Here is a 26,853-nt window from a genome sequence, read left to right on the forward strand (position 1 = left end):
GATTGAAACTTTCAGGACTTCAACTTATCCCAAAGGTATGTGGAAAGAAAGAACTCCCTTTTTTAAATATATTTTCTCACACCTGAAATTCCTTCATAACTATGATGAGTCCATTTCCTTCTCTTTCTTAAAAAATACACTTTAAATGCATCTCTTTCCATTAGCAGGTGGCTTTTCTCATTCTCACAGAATGACAAACATGGCTTTCACTATGAGGTCTGTGTTTAGGTTTCCTGAATAGCTTTTGGGCACTGAATGACAAACTAGCAGAGAGGACATCTACATGTGCCCATTCTGCTACTTTAGAAGATACCAAGCATACGTGTGGGTGAGTTGAAAAAAGAGACCACGTTCCATTATGCAACCCTTTCAACACTATAACAAACAACGCGATTTAAAAAAATCATCAGGGGCCTAAACTTTCATACTTTTTGTAATCCTCACATTTCAGTGTTAAATTTTTATATATTTATGCTACTAGCAAAATATAATGTATAAAAAACAAGCCCTGAAGTAATCATCATAAATGACCATATTAACAGGCACAATCTGTTAAAATGTAGAGTTAAAATTTACAAATTTGAAAAGATGATATCATGTAAGAACTTCCATGAAAAGAATGTTAAAATTATATTCAAATCCTTTTCTGCTACACAAAAAATATCAAAAATTCAGGAAAATTAAAAACTAATTGTCTAAAGACATAATCATTTTAAGTTGTTTCTTGACATCACTATCATTAGTCAAATGACTAAACTGCACTGCTCCTGTTTCACATGTATTTTAAAGTCAACTCAGTATTCTAAAATAGCAACGAATTCATTTCCATTACTCCTTTGTTTAAACCTTTAAACCCCCTTTTCACAATCAATTTACTATAATCTAGTTTTTCTATCTTAAGTAGATCATTTTGACCAACTATGCAAAAAATTCAAACAAATGGATTTTATCTCACAAACTGTACCAAAACAAAAAACAAAAATAAGTTGTCTCCTACCTATGGTTGTAATAACAGTGCCAGCAAAGAAGAAGGAACTTCCCAAATCCCAGTGACTGATTTGATTGGAGGTGTTTCCTAAAGGTATAATCCCTGCATTTATTGCTGCCACTATTTGCTGCAAGTTTAAAAAGAAATTTATCAGTACACATGAATCACACAGAGGCATCAAACAGCATATTTTCCACCCCAGAAATGACTTGACAAAGAGAATCAACTCTAAGGTTTTGCTTTTCCATTTAAAATGTATAATATAGCTTAAAACTTTATACTGAAGAATTTAATACCACTTAAGTTATAAGAAACGGACATGTGATATCAAGTGAATTGATTGGCATGAAGGTTATAATATTGTACCAACATGCATTCATATTGTCATCCATTAACATATTTAATTGCTTATTTGAATTAACAACTAAATATGACAATGTTCTCTAGTAAGCACCACAGCATAAAAATAGCAGGTTGCAAACTATAGTTACAATTATATATAATAGCTTCATCAGAAAGAAAGTATTTCCAAAGTGCTGCTCATTTCAAATGTTAAATATACGATCCAAGTCTGAGTTGGCTATAACTGTACCAAGCCTATATCAAAAAGAGCTAAGGATGAAAAGGAAAGGCAACAAGACTTCACTTTCAAGCTTGAGGCAGTCCATGTAGATCTAAACTTTTAGAATTTCTACAGATTTTAGTAAATTCTATGACAATGAGAATCACCAAAGCTCTGTAGATGACAATCTGTCAACAATATTACATAGAGACCACTAAGATCTATTGCTGAGAATGTTGAGTAGTACTAAGAGAAAGACAGAAAGATGACATTATAATCCCTTCTTCAATCATCACATGTTGGGAGGTGGGGGTTGGAGGAGGAGAAGCACAAAAGGTAAGACAATATGTTAGGAGAAAATGTATAGTAGAAGACAGACAGATTACAGGGGATGATGTTTCTGTTGGAAATATAGCTTTGGAGATCTTTACTACTTAATTTTCAAATTATGGAATTGGAAGAAACAACATTTGATAAGGAAATTAAAGGCCAAGAGAAGAAAAGTGGTTGGTTTAAGGTTACATAGTTTGCTGGCAAATGGATAAGTACACTCTGAAAATGGGGTATGACTCAAGGAAGTCACTGGCATATGGAAAAGAACAGGTAATCCATAGCTGAAATGTAATATAAAATCTCATTTCAGAACTGTTATGAAACATGTCTGATGTCTTCATCTATGAATTAAAAAGTCAATAGTTCCGTGTAAGATTAATTAAATTGCATTGCTTTTATTTACTTTAGCAGTGATATATGATCTTTGTTTAAAAAAAATAGGAAATACAAAAAGGCATAAAGAGGATAATAAAAACTATCCATAATTGCAGAATCCAGAGATAACCACTTTTAATATATTACATTATCTACCCCTGGTAGTTTTATATCCTCTTTTACATAGTTGTATTTTCTACTCTTAGTTAATACTATTCCACATGCAGGTTTTTTTGTCATTACCAAATTTATTTAATCATTGCCCAAGATGTAGATATATATGTTGTTCTGAAATTTGAATTAATATAAAATGTGCTGTTGTGAACATATTTATGTATAAATATTTCCCTATTTCTGAACATTTCCCCAGGAGAGATTGCTAGGAATAAACTTGCCACGTTAAAGATTACGAGTGTTTTCGGTGTGGCGCGGTGGCTCACGCCTGTAATCCCAGCACTTTGGGAGGCCAAGGCGGGCGGATCACGAGGTCAAGAGATCGAGACCATCCTGGCTAACACGGTGAAACTCTGTCTCTACTAAAAATACAAAACAAATTAGCCGGGCTTGATGGCGGGCGCCTGTAGTCCCAGCTACTCGGGAGGCGGAGGCAGGAGAATGGCGTGAACCCGGGAGGTGGAGATTGCAGTGAGCCGAGTTCGCGGCGCTGCACTCCAGCCTGGGCGACAGAGCGAGACTCCGTCGTCAAAAAGCAAAAACAAAAACAAAAACAAAACAAAACAAAAAGATTATAAATGTTTTAAAGCATTTGATGTGTAGTAGCAAATAGCTATCTTAGAAGGTTGTTTCAATTTACAAGTGCCCCCCCCCCAACAATTTAGGAATGTTTAGCAATTTTTCTAACATTAATGACATTTATCTTTAATGAAATGATAAAATATATTTCCACTTATATAACCCTTATCATGAATAATACTGAACATGAATTATTCCTTTATCTAATATTAAATGCACACAAGTATATACCTATACACACATATGCACAACACACAGTAAAGCTTGAGTTAGCTAATTCTGTTCATCTGACTCTGTGTTGTAACTATAATATCAGATAAGGCAGGTCTCCCTTCATTATCTTTCTTTTAAATGTTTTTGTAGTTATTGCTCTGTTATTCCCGTATAAACTTTAGAATTTAAATCTTATAAAAATTTTTATTTTCATAGATTTAACATATTTCCATTGAAATTTGTTATTTAACATATTTCCATTGAAATTTTAATGGAAATATGCTAAATACTTCACATACGTTAAATGTTTGAAAATAGATGAAATCTATAAATTAAAAAATAAACATTATTATAATACTCAAACTTCATACCAAGGAAGATGGTATGAATCTCTATTTATTGAGTCTCCTATACTATACTGATTATATATTCCACATAGATCCATAAGGTTAGTCCCAAATATTTCACTTTTTCCACTTTGAATTATAATGGGTTATTGCTGTTGTATATATACATAAATATATATTGCCAATCCTCTGCACCAGCAATTCTCAAAGTTTTTATCTTAAAATAGTTTACAGTCTCAAAAATTAATGAAGATGTCAAAGGTCTTCTATCTGTGTCGGTTATAACTATTCATATTTCCTGTATTGGTTTGAATTTCTGGTTTTTAAAATGTTCATGTAAAAATATCAAGAAAGTCAACCTAAGTGATCTATTTCTACAATAAATAATTATGTCTTCTAAAACAAAATACATAGTGAGAAGAGATGCAGTTTTACAATTTTATAAATCTCTTTTAATATCTGGCTTAATAGAAAGATGTATTTTAATATATTTCTGCTTTCAATCTGTTGGAATAGCACATCACATAGCCGCTGGCAGACTTCATTGTAAACTCAGAAAGTGAGAAACATTATGATGTATTTTTTATATTGAAAAGACAAAAACATATTAGTACTATAGAGAAAATATCTTTGGCCAAGTGTGGTGGTTCCTGCCTTTAATCCCAGCACTTTGGGAGAATGAGGCAGGTGAATTACTTGAGCTCAGGAGTTGGAGACTAGCCCGGGCAATACAGTGAAACCCCATCTCTACAAGAAATACAAAAATTAGCTGGTCCTGGTGGCATAGCTACTAGGGAGGCTGAGGTAGGAGAATCATTTGAGCCTGGGAGGTCAAGGGGACAGTGAGCTGTGATCATGCCACAGCTCTCTAGCCTGGGTGACAGAACAAAACCCTGTCCCAAAAAGTAAATAAATAAAATAACTTTGATCTTAACAAACCTCTGAGGGGGCCTTGAGGACCACATTTTGAAAACAACTGTTCTATACTGAACTTGTTATTTTTGTTTGTTTGTTTGATTTCGGTTTTTACCTGGAAAACCAAAGTAAGCAAACTTATCACTTAGAAATAATCGTATTTTATCTCCACATCTTTCAATAGCTATGTATCACTGATTTGCATCTCTTATTGGACTGAACAGTCTTTCCAGAGCTAAGTTAAATAAGAATAATGACAGCAGATTCTTTATTTTTGTCACATAAAATCATCAATGGTTTAAGTGTTTAATCATTAAATATATTAGCCGTTGGCAAGAAAATGGCATTTAATTAAATAAAATATGACAAGCAAATAAAAAAGACATAAAACTTTAAAAAACTAAAAAAGAATTTGGAAAATATTTTAAGATAGCAATAAACATATAGGAGATGGAACAGAGGTAATAAGTGAAGAAATATAAAATGGTTCCATTTTAGCATAAATCAAATAAAGTTATTAGTTCATATACTCTAATCTAGTGAATTCGTAGGTTATGTAGCTTAAAAATATATATCAAGGCTTCATAAATCTGAAAGAGTTGCTTGTGATAATCATGCTATTATCTAGTTACTCTGGAGGGAATGGCTTCACAGTTAATACACATGGAAATGCCACAGATTCACATGCACAAAAACAATTAGGCACAGGAACAAGGGCGTGTAGGCTTGTAACTCTCATGAAGAACTAAACATTTCCAGTAAAAATCAGGGAAGGGGAATTTAGACAGATTATAATTGAATCAAAAGTATATTTTTAGATTTTACGTACATTTCTTCAACACATTCATTTATTCAAAAATATTTAGCAGTTGTAAATGGTACTAAGTGATGGGGAGGCAACAGAAAAGAAGAAACATGCATGGTGTTGTAGATGAGAAAAGATAAGGTAAGCCTTCAGACTCCACCCCCATTAGTTAAAATTATTTTATTGACTATAGCAATTGATTTAATATAGTCTTCATAACCAGCACTATGATTTTAGCTTATTCTTTTTCTCATCAATAATGAATTACAACATCACCCAGACACTTGGATAAAGTCCACAAATTATTAAAATTCAAAAGAAGCAAATGCAGACCTATAATCAGAAACAGTAGTGTCTGGCAACATGTGGGTTGTAAATAATTATCACAAGAGCTGTAATTATTGAAACAGAGGTTTGAGATAGAGCTAAGGGTATGTCAAATCACTATGAGGATGAGTCTACCATGAGGTCTTTTCTCTAGAATATTCTTGTAAGTCTATTTTGTATTTTTGTGTGCGATGTCTTGGTCAACATCCACAGGAAATTGGATGTCCTTTCCCACTCACTGACGTAGAGCTAAGAATCTCTGAAATTTCAACATCAGTTCAGGTCATCAGAGTACTTTTCCAATGCCTTCATGAGAACTGTTTCTGGGTATGCCACATTATGTGGCTAGAGTAACATAATCACCGAATAGATAATAAAATTTCACTTTTTCATTAAAAGCAACTTTTCTGTACAATCAAGTCATGTTGACAACTTATGAATAAGTTGAATAGTTTAGGTTAAGATAAGCGAAGGTGGAATCCTACGTATTTCATCCTAATACATGATTACCTGAAGTGCTGATTAATAAGAAAGGGCTTCCAAACTTAAAACCTGCCATAGAAACAGTAAAAGATAATCTTCACTGGATTCACATTTAATTTTGCTCCTCAGTTTATAGACAAGCATAGGATGTAAACTAAGGAAAATTAGTTAAATACATGGTTCCACCTAAGAGTGTAGCATTAAACTTAAGAAATAGAGCTCTAGGAGGCTTATACTCATACACATGATAAAGATAATTAGGGAAAATCTTGGTTTCCATGACAATAGTGGCTTTAGAATCAAAGTTCACAGAGTTCTACTGTGAATTTGTGGATTCTTGAATTGTAAATGCTGATGTCGCAATGCCATCTGGCATTTTGGAATTTTATTCAGCTTTAACATCAAACAATGATAAGACACATTTATTTGTAAGTATATGGGACTAGTACAGACTTGGCATTCAAGGAAGTGACTGACAATCATGAAAATGTTTCTGTCAGTCCAATTCCAAGGAACAGCTTTTCGTGTGCTATAAAGTACTAGAATGGCCACGTTTTCATTAAAGAAAAAGATATGGGGAATTTAGCAATTTTGGAAAAGCCTGAAGAATGTATTGCTTTCAGAGTAGGCTATATTGTGGATCTTAAAATACAAATAGCACCAGAAGTTCTGGTTTTACTTAATTTTCCTACACTGAGATGTTTATGTTCATCAGAACAACACAGAATGTTTTGAAAAAATTCCTCCTCTGTTATATCATAATCAGGATTCCATTAAAATATGCTGTCACACCTATCATCCTGAAAGTAGAATCACAGTAATAATTTGAACACTTTTAAGTGATAAAAAAATTCTGAACTGCAAGTACAAGGGATTAACACCTAATTAGTTTATACCAATGATGTATGTATAACTGGTTCAATGCCAACTTATTTCAACTGGATATTTAAGATTGTTTCCACTTTTTCTCCTTTTTTAAAAAGACATAGTTTCCAATAAATTGTACAATGACAAAATCGGCTTATAGTTATACGAACATATATACAGTTACACAGCTCCTCAAACAGTAACAAGTATTGTCTTGCCAAATTTCTGGTAGTTACAATTATAGATCTTTATTTGTGACCCTTTCTTTGGGTGGGAAACCAGTTTCCACCCTGAGAAGAAACTAGTCTTTAGGGAAGGAATCCAATCACACATCCACAACACTGCATCTGACCACTTCAACCCATGTAAGCAAGATTATTTTTAAAAACTTGAAGAATGTGGGATGAGGAAAGTAAAATAATAAATGATGCTCTCATTGCCAAAAGACTTTGTGGGAAGATAATGGTAGGTATCATTAAGACTTATGGTTACACCACAAAAATAATCATCACCCATCAATAATACACAGTCATGTGTGAGTATTGTTGCCAAAGTCTACAGGATCCTCATGCATCTCATTCTTAACCTCTGACTATGTGTCAACATTATGATTACCTTATTCCAGATGATGTGAACTGTTTTGAATGGTCCTGCTATTAAAACTAGAGAGTATCTCAACATGGCCCTTACTCTCATAGGCTCAGAATTTCACCGACAACACTGGTGGAGCCTAGGCAACCTTGACTGGCATGTCTGAAACAATGAGGAACCACACTGGATTATCCATTTTCTAAGTATGTTTAAAATATACTGGACATATATGTCTGGAATGTTATGTTATTTATGGACATGATTTACACAAGACACTCCTCCTCTAACATCAGTAACATGTGGCAGTCTTAATGATTGGGCTGCTTCTTGGACCATTTTACACATCAAATTAGGTTCCACTAAGGGGCAGCAGGATACCAGACCCATCTTCTTTACCTCTTTGTCCTTTCATGATATTCTGGAAACTAAAGTATGTCATTGGGTTCCTTGCGTGAAATAATATTCCTGTCAAGTGCCGCTAGGACCCTTAATAATCGCACAAGAGAGCAAACAACTTCTTGAAAACCACACTACACTAGCATATTGCTCTTCAAGAATATTCCATGAGCAGTTCTCAGTTAATGCTAACACTAGGCTGAAGCATATAAAATTGCCAATATCTGAGCATTTGGTGCATGCAAAATGGCAATTAAATATGAGCATGCAAAAGAATAGTACTTGTGTTTTGATCAAAAGTGTGTAATGACTTACTAAATTTCACTGCAGTGTGATATTTATTAGTGCAGAATTAACGCTAATTTCCATGAACAGGAAGGACATTGTTACTAGCAAATCAATCGATTAGGCTCTCTTTACAGTTCTACAGTGAAGGATACATATTTATTAAAGGAAAACCCTTTATTACTTAGAATGTCATTCTGAGAAAACATAGACTGATTGTTGAATCCTTATTGGAAATTCAAGTTGTATTCCATTTTTGCACACATCTGAGAAATCCAGAGATACTATTTAGCATTTAAGATAATTAAAATTTATAGAAGTTAATTCATATATCCACGATTTGATATCAAATTTTGTGACTCATTACATGAAACTAGTTTTTCCGAAATTCTGTAGTAATATGGACATGGTACTTGGTTTATTTTTTTCTAGGAAAAATACAGGCATCTGCCTAAATATAAAATGCAGAAATCACAAAGCTATATTCCACAATTAAATGAAATGTTATAGACTATTGACATATATTAGATTTTCAAAACCTAGCATCAATAATCTTTTTTCTTTTATAAAAATACATTTATGATTTCATATGGAGAAAAAAGATGGAGTAGTACTTTGCATATTTTATACAAAACATAGGAGTTAAATCATACTATATTTAGGGACTGATAAGCATATTTTCAAGGTTCCCCCCCAGTATATTTTGTAAGGAAGATTTTGTAAGAAACAATATGCCATAATGATTTTAATCCATTGTTTTTGTTGGAAAAATTATGAGTCAAAATATATTTATTTCACGAAGATTTTTTAAAAATAAAATTTAATTCTTATTACTTAAAAGGGATATTTTCCACAGAAAGCAGTTTCTGCACACCAGACTTTAAGGAAGCACATCTAAAAGTGAATATCTTGCTTACCTTCTCATATATTTCCTTCTATTTGGGGATTATGCAACTGAGTGTCAAAGCTATTTTTAAACAGACTAATGAAGTGTACAGCTTTTCTCTTGCTCTTTTGAAAGTGTAAATTTATTTTCTATTAGTAGAAACAAAAACTTAAAATCCAAAGCAGGGAACAACAGATTTGAGAGCGGATATCACTGAAGGGCCAGAAACCATGAAGCATACTGCTGGGTATTTGGGTTGTCTTTCCTGATCATATCCATTTAGGGAGTTTTTTTAATAATAAAAGTAATATACATATTATCGGACTTTTGGAAAAATAATACTAAAGTAAAAAGTCAGTCACCGTTCCTAAAACAGTATTTTGCAACATGCATATATTCATGTTTTAATAGTTGTAACAATAAATCTGCTGAAAACTCTTTTCATATAACAAGCATATTCCAAGGCATTTTGTAGTCTTCAGAGCTATCATTTTTAAGGACTGCAATATCTCACCGAGTAGCTACATTTAACATAGTTTACATAACTATTCCTCTATTATTGAGTAAACCTGTCTAATGTCTAAGGGCAAGTAACCATTAGCTGACTTGTTACAGAGAAGATTTATGTATCAGGCAAGGGCTGAACTGGAAACACTGAAATTCTTTCTTCGAGTCTCAATGAAATGAGCACAGGGGTGTATAGGAAAAAAACATCATGATGAAGACCCTATGCAACTCTAAAGGAGCCAGACTACATATGTGAACACTGAAGCGGCATTTCCCTGGTGTGCATTTTTCCGTAACTCTTCCTAGATTCCATATTATTGTATGGAATAATATTTTATGGGACTATTAATCTTTGTCTATCTTTCCAGCCACCTTATACCCCATCTCAGCATGAGTGGAAGAAAAAGATTAATAATAATAATAATAATAAAGGAAAGCATGAAAAGAGAAGGAGGTAGAAGAAGTCAGAAAGAAACCAAAAGGCAAGGAGAGAGGAAAAAGATCGAGGTTGATTAGTTAGTAAGAAAGACACAGTTCTAGGAGAGTAAGATATTTATCGAGGCAGTTCCTTTAAAAGAGGTTGTCTTTAAAACAGGATTTGAGTAGGCAGGAGACTGAGATCAGGGAGACAGTACCTGAGACAATATTTTTGTACCATGTTGCCCATGTTACACTAACCAACATTTATTTACACACTACTTTCCTAAGGCCTAAATTTCTAAACTGATGAGAAGAAAAAGGCTAAAATGTGAAAAAGGATGTTTTTCTCTGTCAATTACACACATCCATAGGGTTCCTAAGTTTGGAAAATCCATTGTTTTTTTCCAATAGAATGTCACTAATCTCTGCTCATTTGATTTCCAGTGCATTTAAGCCTATAGTTCCATAATGGATACAAGTTTAAACAAAAAGAAAGTGTTTTATACCTATATAAAAGTAATCACAGGGGAAATAGTTGTGAAAATTATTCAAGTTTCCACAGAAAGGCAATATTTTTATGTAAGTTTTAAAAACAAAAGGATTTTTTCCTGTTCTTCCAGAATCATAGTGAGAATTGAAACTAAAATTCATAGTAAGTAAAATATCATAGTGAAGATTGAAAATCTCAAGCTCTGTACACACTACACACACACACACACACACACACACACACACCCCTGACAAAGTAACCAGTTAACACAATTTGTATTTGAATAAATCAAACTTCCTACAACCCAAATTAGTCATGAGTAAAGGCACTATACTAAGACATTCCAATAATATCCTGATAGACAGATCCTGTTTCAGGCCCCATAAAATGTGTATTTCTCACTTTGAGTGAGTTGACTCATTGCCATTAATAAGCCTACAAGAAATGTCTGTGCTTTTAGGCTCCAGGTAAAACTTCTTAATATACTGCAGAGGAAGTTTATTAATGACTTGCTAACATTATGCAGAGAAAAGGAAGTCTTGCAAAATTGTTTAATATGTTTGTATTTCTTGGCTCAATGTCACAAAATCAAGACAGCAAAAATAATATATAACTTCCCAAAACATAGTGATTCATACTCATTCTGTCTTAGCTTCTTAGCTTTTTTCCAAGGTTCCCCCGCCTTTCTCAATTACACACCCATACACTCACCAGTTATGGCAAATACTGAATTGGTTGAAATCCATTTTGAGAAACAAGAATCTGATAGAATTTCTTGCCTTTTTTGAGCCAACTGGAATAATGGAGCTACCCTTTGACATCTGTCCAGTAGTTATTACACAAAAATGCAATTAAACCCTTCCCTCAGGCACTTCTTTGGCTGGCATGAGTGTGTCACACCACAACCATCGGTGCTGGAAACGAACTTGGCACCTTTCCTCGTGTTTTCTACATTAGTCACACACGTATGCTGTATTGTTCATCTTCATTCACACTAGGATACTAATCTCAACAATGCTTCAGAGCATAGCACCCTATGAAAGGGAAGATGCTTCAAAATTCTCATAAGCATGAGGCTGGTGAGTCTTCTCTCCACTTCATCTGTCTCCTAACTCCCACAGTCCAAGATACGTTTATGTTGGTGAAACACGCAGAAAACTTTTAAACCAAGCAGGGAAAGAGAAAAGTAAAAAGTCACAAAAAAGCGACATGCAGTCTCTCGAGGATTCAGAAGAGGCATGGAGGGGAAAGGTTATGGGCATTAGGAGATGACTAAATACACTTGAACCTCACTCACACTTTCACTTTTAATCACTTGCTGTATATCTGTTGGGGCTGTACATCTGTTGGAATTACATGCCTGTAGTCCCAGCATTTTGGGAGGCCAAGTTGGGCAGATCACTTGAGGTCAGGAGTTCAAGACCAGCCTGGTCAACATGGGAAAACCCCATCTTTACTAAAAATACAAAAATTATCTGGGCGTGGTGGTGCACATCTGTAATTCCAGCTAATAAGAAGGCTGAGGCATAAGAATCGCTTGAACCTGGGAGGAGGAAGTTGCAGTGAGCCAAGATCGTGCCATTGCACTCCGGCCTGGCAACAGAACAAGACTTTGTCTCAAAAAATAAAAATAAATAATATCTGTTGGGTATCCTCCTGACAGCTACTTCTCTTTAAACTAACTATTTGAAACAGCAGTGCAAGACCTGAGGGGCTTCACCAGAACCTTGTGAGCATTATGCATATAGTGTTACTTAAGAGGGATCAGATACACACTTATCTTTCACAAAAGCTGAGGCAGAAAGAGGCTAAGTGGGTCACTTGGTCAAAATAAGTAAAATATGCCAAAAGAATAATAAAATAACTTGGCAAGCCAGGTTCAGGTCTTGGGGTTGTATTAATAGTTCAGCTGTATTATAGCTTTGGTTGCCTAGCCTTAGCTATCATTCACAATATTATTTCTGTGTGGAAACACTGAAAGCTCTAAGCAAAAAAATATATATATTTATAAATGAATTTTTTAAAGAATGAACTCATAAATGTGAACGTTGGTGAACACTTTATTTTATCTACATGGGTATGATGCATTCTAAATAGTCATCAGGTCTTGCCTTATATGTTTATGTCGCATATGGCCTATGTGTCCAGTATAATGCTAACTACTCAAGAATCATTTGTAGCATATTCTATGCTTACTGATTTTTTAGTAGACATGAAATCACTATCATGAACTGACAGAATATAGTCATCTGTTAAGTGACACGTGACTACACTGTATTCTGTAAGTTTGTGATAGTGAGAAATGTGATAATGAGAAAGGTGTTGTTAAGCAATTTCACCATTTTGTGAACACCATAGAGAGTACTTCCACAAACCTAGATGCGATAGCCTACTACACACCTAGGCTATATGGTGTAGCCTATTGCTCCTAAGCTATAAATCTGTACAGCATGTTTCTGTACTGAATACTTCAGGCAACTGTAAGACAATGGTAAGTATTTGTGTGTCTAAGCATATGGAAACATATGATAGATACAGTAAAAATAGGGTATAAAAGTAAAAAACGGTACACTTACATGACTGGAGCTTGCGGGATAGGAAGTTGTTCTGGGTGAGCCAATGAGTGAGTGGTGAGTGAATGTGAAGGCCTAGGACATCATTGTACACTTAGGGTACACTGAATTTATTTTAAAAATAAAACTAACTTTCTTCAGTAATAAATTGGCCTTAGCTGATTGTAAATTTTTCACTTTATAAACTTTTTAATTTTTGACTCTTGTACTAGCACTTAGCTTAAAACAAAAACACATTGTACAGCTGTATAAACATATTTTTTGTTTATATCTTTATTACATAATATTTTTAAACTATTTAATTTTTTAACTTTTTAAGCACTTTTAAACAAAAACTAAGACACAAACAAATTAGCCTAGGCCTACACAAGGTCAGGATTGTCAATACTACCGTCTTCCACCTCTACATCATGTCTCACTGGGTTTATCCCAGGGAACGGAAAGAGAAGACTGAAATATATGTCCAACAAGCAGACTTTCCAAAAGGCTTCTTGAGGGACTGGTGCCTGTCTTGTCCAACTAACAGCATTAACAGGACCCAGCATGCTCTAGAAGTCTGGGAACAAAGATGAGCCAAGCAGCATGTGGCAGCTCCAGAGAGAGCAAGAGATTACAAGCCCCTGAAAAAGAAAAGAGTAAATCCCTGTACGTGGTAACTTACATGCACAAGTCCAGAGAATGCACAACTACAAAAAAGATTTGAGGCCCACAGAACCTCTAGGCAGGCTGATTAGGGCTGATTGGTGATCAGGTATTTCCCCACATAAATTCAGTCCTTAGAGATTTACAGAGGTGACTCTTTATTTCACATGCATAGGTCCCATCATAAAAGTCACAAAGCACATAAAGAAACAGGGAAACATGGCCCAATTAAAGAACAAACTAAATCTCCACATCCTGATCCTAAAGTAACAGAGGCATATGAATTAGCTCATAAAGATTCAAAATAACCATCATAAAGATGTTTAACAAGCTCAGAAAAATAATGTATGAACAAAATAAGAATGTCAACAAGAGACACAAAATATAGACAAGAACCCAACAGAAATTTTGGAGCTGAAGAATACAATAATTTAGTGGGAAAATTTACTAGAGTGGTTCAACAACAGACTTGATCAAGCACAAGAAAAAAAAGAAACAGTGAACTTCAACAAACATCATTTGATAGTATCCAGTTAAAAGATCAACCAGAAAAAAGTAATTTAAAAGAGTAAAGAAAGCCTAGTGACAGAGGATACACCATCAAATGAATGAATATATGCAACAAATAATTGTCACATATAACAGCCCAAAGTTAACATTATACTCAATGGTGGAAAACTGAAGCTTTTCCTTTAAGATCAGGAACAAGACAAGGAGGTCCACTCTCACCATTCATATTCAAATAGTACTGGAAATCCTAGGTAAAGCAACTTCGCAAGAAAAAGAAATAAAATACATCCAAATCAGAAAAGAAGACACGAAATTATCTGTGCTCTCAGATTACATGAAAAGACATGCAGAAAATGTAAGTGCATATTACTAAGTGAAGGAAGCCAATCTTACCAAGCTACATGCTATATAATTCCAACTATATGACATTCTGAAAAAGCAAAATTATGGGGACAGGAACAAGACTGTGGTTGTCAGGATTTAAGGGGTTAGGCAGAGCACAGAGTATTTTTAGGGCAGTGAAACTACTCTTTAGGCTATTGTAATAATGGATGCATGTCATTCTATGTCCAAACCCATAGACTCTACAACACCAAGACTGAGCCTTAATGTAAGCAATTAGGTGATAATGATGACAATGATGTGACAGTGATGTGTCAATGTAAGTTCATGAATTGTAACAAATGTGTAACTCTGATGAAGGATGTTGATAATGGAGAAAGCCATGCATGTGTGGGGGCAGGGAGTGTATGGGAAATCACTGCATTTTCTGTTCAATTTTGCCATGAACCTAAAAGTGCTCTAAAAAATAGTATATTAAACTTAAAAAAAAGTTTGGGATTAGAAAATGTTAAAAAATCTAAAAACAAAAGTAAATATTGAAACCATATGATGCTGTCATAAAGACAGGCATATGGACCAATGGAACAGAATCAAGAATCCAGAAATAAACCTATGCATATATATAATCAAATGATCTTCAACAAGGGTGTCAAGATTACATAATGAGGAAAGGGCAGTCTTTTCAATAAATAGTTTTGAAAAAATTGGATATACACATCAAAAAGAGGGAAATTGGACCCTTAGCTTACACAATATACAAAAATCAACTCAAGATGGGTTAAAGACTTACACATAAGCTCTAAAACTATGAAACTACTAGAAGAAAACATAGTGAAAACTCTTCAAGACATTGTTCTAGGCAGAGATTTTATGGCTAAGACCTCAAAAGCACAGGCAACAAAAACAAAAAATAGACAAATGAGACTATATTAAACTGAAAAGCTTCTGCACATCAAAAGAAATAATCAACAGAGTGAAGAAGCAACCTGTTGAATGAGAGAAAATATTTACAAACTATTCATCCAACAAGGGACTCATATTCAGAAAGTTCAAGAAACTCAACCCAACAAACACTAAATAATCCCATTAAAAAATAGGCAAAAGACATAAATAGACATTTCTCAAAAGAAGACATACAAATGGCCAACAGGTATACAAAAAATGCTCAACATCACTACTCATCAGAGAAATGAAAATTAAAACCACAATGAGACATCATCTTACAGAGTTAGAATGGCTATTATTAAAAAGATAAAAAATAACAGATGTTGGCAAGAATATAGCAAAAAGGGAACTCGTATACACTGCTGGTGGAAATGTAACTCAGTACAGCCACTACAGAAAGCAGGATAGAGATTCTCAAAAAGCTAAATAGAACTACCATACAATCCAGTCCAGTACTGGGTATTTACTCAAAAGAAAAGAAATCAATATATCAAAGGGACATATTGTACTGTACTCCCATGTTTATTGCAGCACAATTTTAAATAGCAAAAATATGGAATCAACCTAAGTGCCCAACAATAGATGAATGAATAAAGAAGAGGTATGACACACACACACACACACACACACACACACGGATACTATTCAACCATGAAAAAGAATTAAATCATGTCATTTGTAGCACCATGGATAGAACTGGAGATTATTACATTCATTAAAATAAGTCAGGTACAGAAACACAAATCTCACATGCTCTCACTTTTACATGAGAGCTAAAAAAAGTCAATCCCATGGAGGTAGAGAGTGGAAAGAAAAACACTAGAGACTAGGAAGGGTGTGCGGGTGGAAGAGAGTTGGGAACTACTACAGCAGGGAAAAAGGAAGGGAGGAGAACAAGGGTTAAAAAACTATTGGGTACTATGCTCCGTATCTGGGAGATGGGATCAGTAACACCCCAAGCCACAGCATCACACAGTATACCCTTGTAACAAATCTGTACATGTACTCCCTGCATCTAAAATAAAAATTGAAATAAATTAATTAATAATAATTTAAAATAAAGGAATTGAAAACAGGACCTTCAAGAAACATGTGCATTTCCATGTTTATTGCAGCATTATTCACACTAGCCAAGAGATGGAAATGTCCATCGATGGATGAATGAAGAAAGAAAATGGGGTATAGACATACAATGGAATATGATCCATCCCTAAATAGGAAGGAAACCCTGTTATATGCTACAACATGGATGAAACTTGATAATACTATGCTAAGTAAACCAGTCACATAAGGACAAATACTGTATATTTCCACTTATATGAGGTATCTCTAAAATGGCCAAACTCATAGAAGCAGAAAACACAGTGCTGGTTGCTAGCGGGTGGAGGAAGGGGAAAAAGGGAGACTTGCTGTTCATTAGGTATAGGGTTTCAGTCATGCAAGAGGAAAAGTTCTACAGAGATCTGCTGTGCAGATAGTCAACGATACTGATGCGCACACAGTCAACAATAATGTATTATACATTTGTAAATTTGTTAACTGGGTAGAGCTCTTGTTATATGTTTTTTCCCACAACTAAAAAATTATTAAGTGCCTGATATAAGAGAATAGTTTAAAAAGATGGTACATCCATAAAAAGGCATACTACAAAGCCTCTAAAAAGAGTTCTACAAATCTATATTTAGAGATATGGATAGATGTTCATGATATATTACAAAATGAGATAATCAGGTTATGAAAAAATATGTATAATGAAACACAATTTGTCTAGGAAAAAAATTCATAGACCCTTACAATGCTAGGCACATATTAGGAACTCAATAAATATTTGTTTAATTCATAAAATTTTCATTCATTTATCATACAAAATAATTTTTAAAATTCTAAGTTGTCTCACTTCTCTTTACTAACATGTTTTGTATTTATGATCCAATAATTTGTGAAGTCCTTTCCAAAAATCCATTTATAACCTCACTTGGGCATTTTGGTGATGAGATACTTCATAAAGACACCACCTGCTTTTATTTTCCCCAAGATTCAGGAGGATTTTTCCCTAGTACTAAAATTCTGAGATGTTTCACTAATTCATTCAGCAATGCACAGGAGGCAGCAAGCAGGCACTAGCAAGAGAACAGATGATCAATGCAAAACAGTGAGTCACACCTGCAGGGAGTTTGGGGCAAACTGCTGCTCTGTAGGGCAAAGAAGAAGATATATGGATTACCGACTCAAATAAATGAAAAGTGCTAGAATAGCTAGCTCTGATCCTAGAATAATGATGGTATTTATAAGAGAAAGAAAAAGTAAAAAGGGAACATTAGGAGGAGGAGAGTTTGAAAAACCAGAAGTCATGGATCCAGTGTTTGTTCTATTGCTAACTAGTAATATGCTCTTAGGAAAATGACAAATTGTTCATTTTCTTAGCTCTAAAATGACAGAGTTTGAATAGGCAATATCTGTGGTAGATCTCAAGTTCCAAATTCCATGAGTTTATGCCTTTGACTGTTACATGCAATTAATTCAAAATATATTTTGATACAATTTTGCTGATTCTTTCTTATAATTGCCTGTCTTTCAGATGTAGTCACCATTTATGCTGGTTCTTTGCATTTCCTTTTAGACTCAAAAACACTCATCCCAGTTTGGCCTATATATAAGATTAGCTTATTTTTTTCCTCTGCTTCAAGAGAAAGGAATCTCAGTATGTTCCTATTAAGAAGGCTTATCTGAAGCAATTTAATCCTACATCGGGGAAAACGATAGGGAATAAAACAGACACACAGACACACAAGCTGTCTATGGATCAGGAAATAATATGATTGTGAGGTTTTGAATAACGGAGAATAAAGCAGGAGTTATTGTCCCGTCAAAAAATACTTATTTGCATAATAGCACAGTACAGCTGTCCAAGAAAAATATGCCTCAGGAATGATATCATTATTATAAAATAACATCATTTACCATTTTAATTAAGCCAAATTATTTAAAATTACCCTCATGAAATAGATTTTTAGGCCTGCTTAAATCAAGAGCCAAATGTCATTGTCTGATAAAACATCTCCCAGAAATTAAAACTGATGTGAAGCTTTGGAACTCGTTAACCAGAGAGAAAATAGGAAGCCTATATTTATTAAGAATAAAATAATTATACAGTCATTTCTGGTAGGATGTAAGCTGTAACATGCCCAAAATATCAATCTTGTGGAAGATTTTTAATAAAAAATACATTTTAGAGGTGAAATATACATCTTTTATCTCAAAACAGATGTTCGAATTTGTTTTAAGAAAACAGAAATAAAGAGCTCTGCCACACAGAGCCCATGCATAAGAATCATCTAGTATCACCTATGCTCATGAAAATTTATTTTGTTCTTGAGGAATCTCAGACACATTAAATTCAATACCTAGTACCTTCAGAATCCTTAACCAGCCATCTCCTTTCTCCCTATATCGTCCCAGAAGTACACACATTACCTGTCTCATCACCCTAAGCACCTCTTTCTGAAAAGTTCTCTCCTCTCCTACTATCCCAAAACCTGTGTGTTCCCTCTTGGTCCTCATTCTTGAAAATTCTTCATCAAACCAACTTTCCTGAACATTTCTCCAATTAATCTTTCTAAAGGTATTTGATCTAATCCCTCTAACAGGCCACTGCATGACAGTCACATGTTGCTTACATGGGAATATGTTCTGAAAAATGCACCCTTAAGCAATTTCATCCTCGTGTGAACTTCATAGAGTGTACTTCCACAGACCTAGATGGCACAGCCTACTACACACCCAGGCTATATGGTAGAGCCTTCTGCTCCTAGGCTACAAAACTGTACAGCATGTTACTGTACTGAATACTGTAGCCAATTGTAACACATGGTAAGTATTGGTGTGTCTAAACATAGAAAAGATTTTTTAAAAAATAGTGCACCTGCTATATAGCATCTACCATGAATGGAGTTTGCAGGACTGGAAGTTGTTCTGGGAGAATAAGTGAGTGAGGGTGAGTGAATGTGAAGGCCTAGGACATTACTATACACTACTGTAGAATTCATAAACACTATACACCTAGGCTACTAAATCCATTAAAAATACTTTTCTTTCTTCAATAAGAAATTACCCTTAGCTTAATGTAACCTTTTTATTTTGCAAGCTTCTAAATTTTTTTAACATTTTTTTTTTTTTTTTTTTTTGAGACGGAGTCTCGCTCTGTCGCCCAGGCTGGAGTGCAGTGGCCGGATCTCAGCTCACTGCAAGCTCCGCCTCCCGGGTTTACGCCATTCTCTCGCCTCAGCCTCCCGAGTAGCTGGGACTACAGGCGCCCGCCATCTCGCCCGGCTAATTTTTTGTATTTTTTTAGTAGAGACGGGGTTTCACCGTGTTAGCCAGGATGGTCTCGATCTCCTGACCTCGTGATCCGCCCGTCTCGGCCTCCCAAAGTGCTGGGATTACAGGCTTGAGCCACCGCGCCCGGCCTTTTTTTTAACATTTTGACTCTTTTGTAATAACACTTAGGTTAAAACAAAAACATTGTACAGCTGTACAAAAAGATTTTCTTTCCTTATATCCTTATTCTATCAGTTTTTTGGTTCTTATTTTTTACTTTTTAAATCAAACAATTTTAATGAAAACTAAGACACAAACACACATATTAGCCTAGGCCTACACAGGGTTAGGATCATCCATATCACTTTCTTCCACCTCCCCATCTTGTCCCACTGGAAGTTTTTCAGGAATAATAGCATGCATGACGCTGTCATCTCCTATGATAACAGCTTTCTTCTGTAATACCTCCTGAAAGACCTGTCTGAGACACTTCTACAGTTAACTTTTTTATATATTAATATGAGGGATCACAATTACCCTCATTTAATCATTACATATTATACACAGGCATCAAAATATCACCTGTACACCCAAAATATGCACAACTACTATATATCAATTTAAAAACTCAAAAATATTTAACAAAATAAATAAAATAAAATAATGGAAACAGTATAGTATAGTGAATACATAAACCAGTAACATAGTTGTTTATTGTCATTATCTAGTATTAGGTAGTCCATAATTGTATGTGCAATACTTTAATATGACTAGCAGTACAGTTTGTTTACACCAGCATCACCGCAAACACTTGAGTAATGCATTGAGATATGACATTTTGATGGCTACGTCACAGGCAATAGGAACTCTTAGCTGCATTATAATCATATTGGACCACCATCATGCATGCGGAGTCCATCATTGACCAAGAAGTCATAATGTGGCATGAGACTGTATTTGCCTAGCACAATGGTGATGCAATTGTCTATTTATTTTGAAATTTTCTATTTGTTCACTTCCCATTGCACCTAAAGCCCAGACCTCTTGTCCTACCATGTCTACCTCCCTCGCCTCTTCCCCCACAGCTGTCCTGATCCACCAGTGATGGCCCAATCATATCAGACCTTTTATGGGTCTTAGAACACATTAAGTGTGTTCTAGTCTTTGCATGTGCTGCCTTTTCCTTGAACACTTCCCACCTACCCCCCAAAACATTTACTTGACTGACTTTCCCTCATCCAAACCTTGGCTAAATGTCATGTCCTCAGAGAAAACTCTTCTCAACAGGGCCCATCTAAAGAAACCCACCTCCCATCTCTATCTCATTAGGCATTGTTTAGTCTTCAGAAGATTAGCACCTTCTGAAATTATCTTGTTCAAGTAGGTATTTGTTATTTAGTCACCCCTCACTAGCATAGCAGCTCCCTGAGAACAAAACTCTCAGTTTAGTTAAATGTTGATTATATCCCATGCATAGAACGATGCCTTTCATAAAACAGAAACATAGAATGGATAAATGAATGAACATGAATTTTAACTATTTCTTGCTTTATATGTGTAGATCATCACACCAACTATCTTAACTCAGGCCTCTATAACAGCTAATATGCTATCTGAGTAAAATAGATAAATGCAAAAATGTTTCTAAGTAGGAATTCAGAAAGAGAATTCAAAATAATCAGTATGTGTCCAAATGTCCAAACAAATTCAGATTCACAAAACTATACTGCAAATCAATTATCCTTTTCTTTTATATGAATGATAAATTATTTTGCCCAATAATTACAAGTAACTTTGTCTTACAAAATTTTACTTAGTAACAACTGGGAATAATTGTCTCCCATGTTTTTGTTATGCATTTGATGGTTTGTCGATGGTTTGCGACAAATGAAAAACAGCAGAAGCCTGCCTCACTTTCTGAGAAGCAGGAGTAAATTGAGTGTTCTGAGAAACCATTTCCTAGTACAATAGGAAACATCAGAACTGCAACCAGCAATGTTTAAATTTCTTTATGGACTGTGATGCCATTAATATTGCAAATTGTTTTTAACTAAAAGAGGCAGAGTCACCAAATTAAGCTTTAAAGTAAAGGTTAACAAGACCTCCATCATATTCACTGGCTTCAATGCTTAAGAAATACCTAGGTCCCAGGCATCAGAGATACTACTGTATAAAAAAAAAAAAAATGCTGCCCACTAAACAAAATTTGTAAGCCTCTCTATGGCTATTTTGAGGAAAATAAGACGTTCCATTTAGTTCCAATGCAAAAAAAAAATATATATATATATATATGTGAACTCTAAATTCATCTAATAACTATGCTTCCCCTTTCTCACCTATTTTGGCCTGCCCTGCTTGGAAATCTGTTTAGGCATCCTGACCACACCGTTACCCTGTTGGGAACACACATGACACCACAGGCCCATGGTGTAGTGACTCCTGGGTTAACAGGACAAAACCTTACTAAGGAATCCCCTCCACATCTAGAAGATAAATAAGGTACCTCTGCCCTCTAGGTTAACCCCAGAATGTCTACATGGACACAAACCTGTGCCTCTTTATTCACAAATCTCAGAATCTGCTTTCCTGGTACTATTCATAGCACAGTGGTGCAGAAACCACACGACGTTCAAAGAAAAAGAAGTTAGTTTTATTGTATTTGTCACTGAAATCAAATGTTTTCAAATCACACTTTATTGCATATAAATATTAGTGACAGGAAAGGAGAATTCTTTATTTTCCCAATGGGAACATGTCCTGTTTTAGCAATTCTGAGTTCTTGATGAATTCCCTTCTTCCTCTAAGCAAGTGTTAGCGAAATAATAAGAACAGATGCATAACTGTAGAAGAGGAACTTTACAATAGCCAGTATGTTGAGACCTTAAAAATGGAAAATTTAAGAATTAAAGACTTTTTTCCTTAAAATGTGCTTCACCTTTATCTATGTGGTCATGTGATGGGGTCTACTGAGCTCCGCCTCCCTTTCCTCTGTCCTAACATGTACTGCTTTACTTATTTCCCTAAGCTTTCCTTCACTGCCACATCACCAAAGAATATATTACACATTATACTTCTACAAGCTCCTGGTAAATTTCATTCCTTAGGTACTTCTAAAAAGAATACAAACTTTTTAACTTAGCAGTCTACAAATATCAGCACTTTCACTCAACATTACTGTAGACTGAGGATACACTAACTAGAACTCTCTTATGTATGTATAACAATAAATCCAAAAGAATCCTTAGTTTTCTTATATAAACTCCATTGAATACTATGCAGCCACAAAAAAGAATGAGATCATGTCCTCTTCAGGGACATGGATGAAGCTAGAGGCCATTATTCTTAGCAAACCAATGCAGGAACAGAAAACCAAATAACGTGTTCTCACTTATAAGTGGGAGCTAAACAATGAGAACACATGGTCATATGGAGAGGAATAACACACACTAGGGCCTATCAGAGGGTGGAAGATAGGCTGAGGGATAGAATCAGGAAAATAACAGGTACTAGGCTTAATACCTGAGCGATAAAATAATCTGTACAACAAACACCCATGACACAAGTTCACCTATGTAACAAACCTGCACATGTACCCCGAGCTTAAAATAAAACTTAAATAAATACATGCATACATATATTTTATCCATGAAAGAAAAACAGAAACCCTAGTTTTCTGAGAAACACTTAAAGCAAAACAGAGTGAAATCACATAGAGAATAATATCTTTGAACACACATGCCCTCCTAAGTCATTACAGAGAAAAATAAAACAGCTATGTGCAGAGAAACTACCTCTACCAATCAAATAGCTACTATAAGGTGACAAATTAGGACAGACAGAAAAATCAATTCACAAAATGTAAGTTGTCATGAAAAGGAGATAATCTACAAAGACTAAAAGATAATTGATTCCTCGTACAAATAAGTATGTTTGGCCGGAGATCTAAAAGAAAGAATTTTAACAGTTAAAAAATGTAGGTAAAATAAATATATATTTGAAGACATAAGTGTAATGCTAGATATCTGTTCTGTGATGTTTTAATATAAAATTGAAAAGGGAAATATCAAAGAAATATCACCACAATCTTTAACAACGAGAAATATATTCAACGTTTAATTAAATTTTTAAAATCTCACAAGCCAGGGGAAAGAGACACATAAATGAGAGTTGAAGCTCATCCTTGTCATGTGAAAACTAATGGATTTGGGGGAAAATAAGCAGGCTGCCCTTTTCAAATAGTGGTTCCAGTGACTAGAAGAAGGCTCAAGAGTCACCATGACTCTTTGCCTAAAGACATCATTAAACAATGCCAATACCACTAGAGAGATAACAGAATTTTTTTAAAAAAGAGAGAGAAAGAAAACAAAAAGCCATCCATGGTAAATTATGATTCTCCACTTCTGGAATACTGACCACAGTTCTAAGTGACACTTATCAAAGTCTTAACTAAGCAGAATGTATGTCTGCAAAAGACAACTCAAATAGGCAAGGGACACTATAACTGCCAAGGAACAGATTGGAAAACAAAACTACTGGGAAGACAAAGACCCAGGATACACATGATCACAGATTATAAAAACGAAGAGTTGAATGATAATTAATTCTAAATGTGATCATATCATCCTATTCACTCACTGGTAAGAATATTACCTAACCTATGTGGATATTTAATAAATGATAAAATAGGCATGAAGGAGACCATTGACCATGCCTATGAGTTCAGAGTAGACTCCAGTTGAATGGCTGAAAGGAGCCACCTTTCATTTCCCAGAAGTCTCTTTTGCAAAGTCACAGGTTCTATTCCTCTCTATTTTACTTATTAAAAGATTGAGCCATTTGGACCAAAGGACCACAAGGAAATACAAACTTGTGTTGCTCATCTTCAAATTCCAAACTTCACTTTAAAAGAATCACGCCATCACTTTCACAATCCCAACCAAGTATCATAAAGGAATTGACACCTTCTAGAAAGTAATCATTAAACTTTATCTGCTACTAACCATTAGAGAAACTTGTCAAAATTAAAGCAACTGTATGAAACCATAAGGAATGAACTCACAAAGGTAGCAGAGGGCAAGAAAATTATATAATTTCACATGATGCCAAAAAAACATTTTTCTTGATTAACATTCACCCCAAAAGGAAGCCATAGCCAATAACAGAAGAGCCATTTAATTTTTTTTTTAAAGGAAAAAAGGAAGGTAAGGATGGGGGAGGGAAGAGAAAGAGAGAGGAAGAGAAGGTATCAGAATGGAAGGGGGCAGGAAGAGGAAGGAAGAAAGAAGCGCACGTCTGTAAGTCCTAACCTGAGAGCAAAACCATGGCTGTCAATTTAAGAACTTTTACTTCTGTACTACCAGATGTGTCTAGAATTTTCTTACATGCCTTTTCAAAGCAATATTTTTACCATAATCATACTTTTAGTCCAGACATTAATATGTCATTGGTTAAATTTTACCATTATCCACCGGCTAAGAGAACTATTCTTGGTACTTGCAGGTATAGATATTTACAAATGCATTTTAGGTAAAAACTTCCTCCTTTTCAATTGATCCATTAATTATTCTGCTTGCTGTTCATGTGGAAGCAGGACTGAAAGGCAGATCCCACTCAGATGCTGGCCTTTCTATCCTAAGGATCCAGGTTCCACCCTCAAAAGAACACAAAGCAAAGCACTATTGTTGAAGAAATTTTAAAAATTAGAAAGGTCAAGAGAAGAATCAGCATGTCCTAGGACAACTCTGACAGGCTCCACTTAATGCAGTTTTGAACACTGTGAAATCAGAGGTATCTCAAAAACATCATAAATCTGAGAGGGAAGCTTTCTACGAGAAGGAACTCGATATTTTGGTTTAGCTCCATGTTCCATGTCTTTAAAAATGTGTTGTATCAGTTTGTCTGTGTTGCCTATCAAAATATGTGAATTCAAAACCGTCCATGTCATGAAGATTCTTAGAGCTACTTTTACCACAAACAGCCACTGTGTGAGGTTCCCTACGACCCACCCTGCCCTGCCCCATCAACATGAGGGGACTCATGAGTCAGAACCCCACTGTATGAAGTCCTCTGTGGCAAAGTCCTTGAAGACTATAGTTTTAAACAAGACTTAGAAAATTCTTTGATGTCTATGAAGAGAAATCATAAATGTTTGAGGTTATGAATACCCCAGTCACCCAGATTTAATCATTGTGCACTGTATGCTTGGATCAAAATATCACATGTACACCATAAATATGTAAAACTATTGTGTATTCATAAAAATTTTAAAATAAATAATTTTAGTAAGAAAAAAATGTTACTAAATCATCCCCTAACAGTGGTGACTGAAAAATGCAGGCAGCAAAATGGCATGCGTACGTGATCCCATAAGTGTAAAATCTTGTGTGGAAAGATGTGCATGCGTGTATGTTCACACACACCCGCCTCGGAATATCCATATATGCTTATAGGTCTAATGAGAGGTTTGCTTTCTTCTTTCTACCTTTGTGTATTACTTGAATTTTGTGCAACAAAAAACTATTACTACTTTGTGAATGCTAGCAAGCAAGAAAAGATAAAAGTCCTATAATCCCACAGGTAGCACATTAATTTAGCATGTCTTTGCAACTATTTCCCCTTGCCTCCCCTCTTGCCTTCCCTGATTTACCTCACCTAGTCATGCCCCAGCATGAGGCATGCCCAGTCACACAGATTTTAGCAAAATATTTTATTTGCCCTTTTGTGTCCTTATAATTGTGCTCAGTTTACCATGAGTAAATGTTCTGCCTTCGCATCTACAGACCTGCTGTATCTTCAGCTGCTCATCTTTGGTAGTACAGCACAGAGCACAAAGACGCCTTAAGCAGTGTTTACTGGGTTTACAATCCAGTAGCAATTTAAAATTAAGGAAGCATGTCCTTGATGCATAGATCATAAATCTGATTTGGTTTGTAGGGTTGGGTAAAACAGGAGCTTGGGGTGAAAAAAACACCACCCAATAGC

At 35.0% G+C, this 26,853-nt stretch overlaps 1 protein-coding gene across 3 annotated transcripts in view; it reads right to left on the reverse strand.

Moving 5' to 3' along the window:
- The window catches only part of KCNK2 (potassium two pore domain channel subfamily K member 2), a 247,007-nt gene that overhangs the window by 115,750 nt on the left and 104,404 nt on the right, over nucleotides 1-26,853 (reverse strand). For all 3 annotated transcript variants that reach the window (XM_010356758.2, XM_030936139.1, XM_010356768.2), the window contains exon 3: nucleotides 998-1,115. In XM_010356758.2, the coding sequence (XP_010355060.2) occupies nucleotides 998-1,115 (118 nt within the window). The remainder of the gene's footprint in view (nucleotides 1-997; nucleotides 1,116-26,853) is intronic.

Source organism: Rhinopithecus roxellana, chromosome 8, assembly GCF_007565055.1.
Source record: "Rhinopithecus roxellana isolate Shanxi Qingling chromosome 8, ASM756505v1, whole genome shotgun sequence".
In the NCBI taxonomy this organism is placed as follows: Eukaryota; Metazoa; Chordata; class Mammalia; order Primates; family Cercopithecidae; genus Rhinopithecus; species Rhinopithecus roxellana.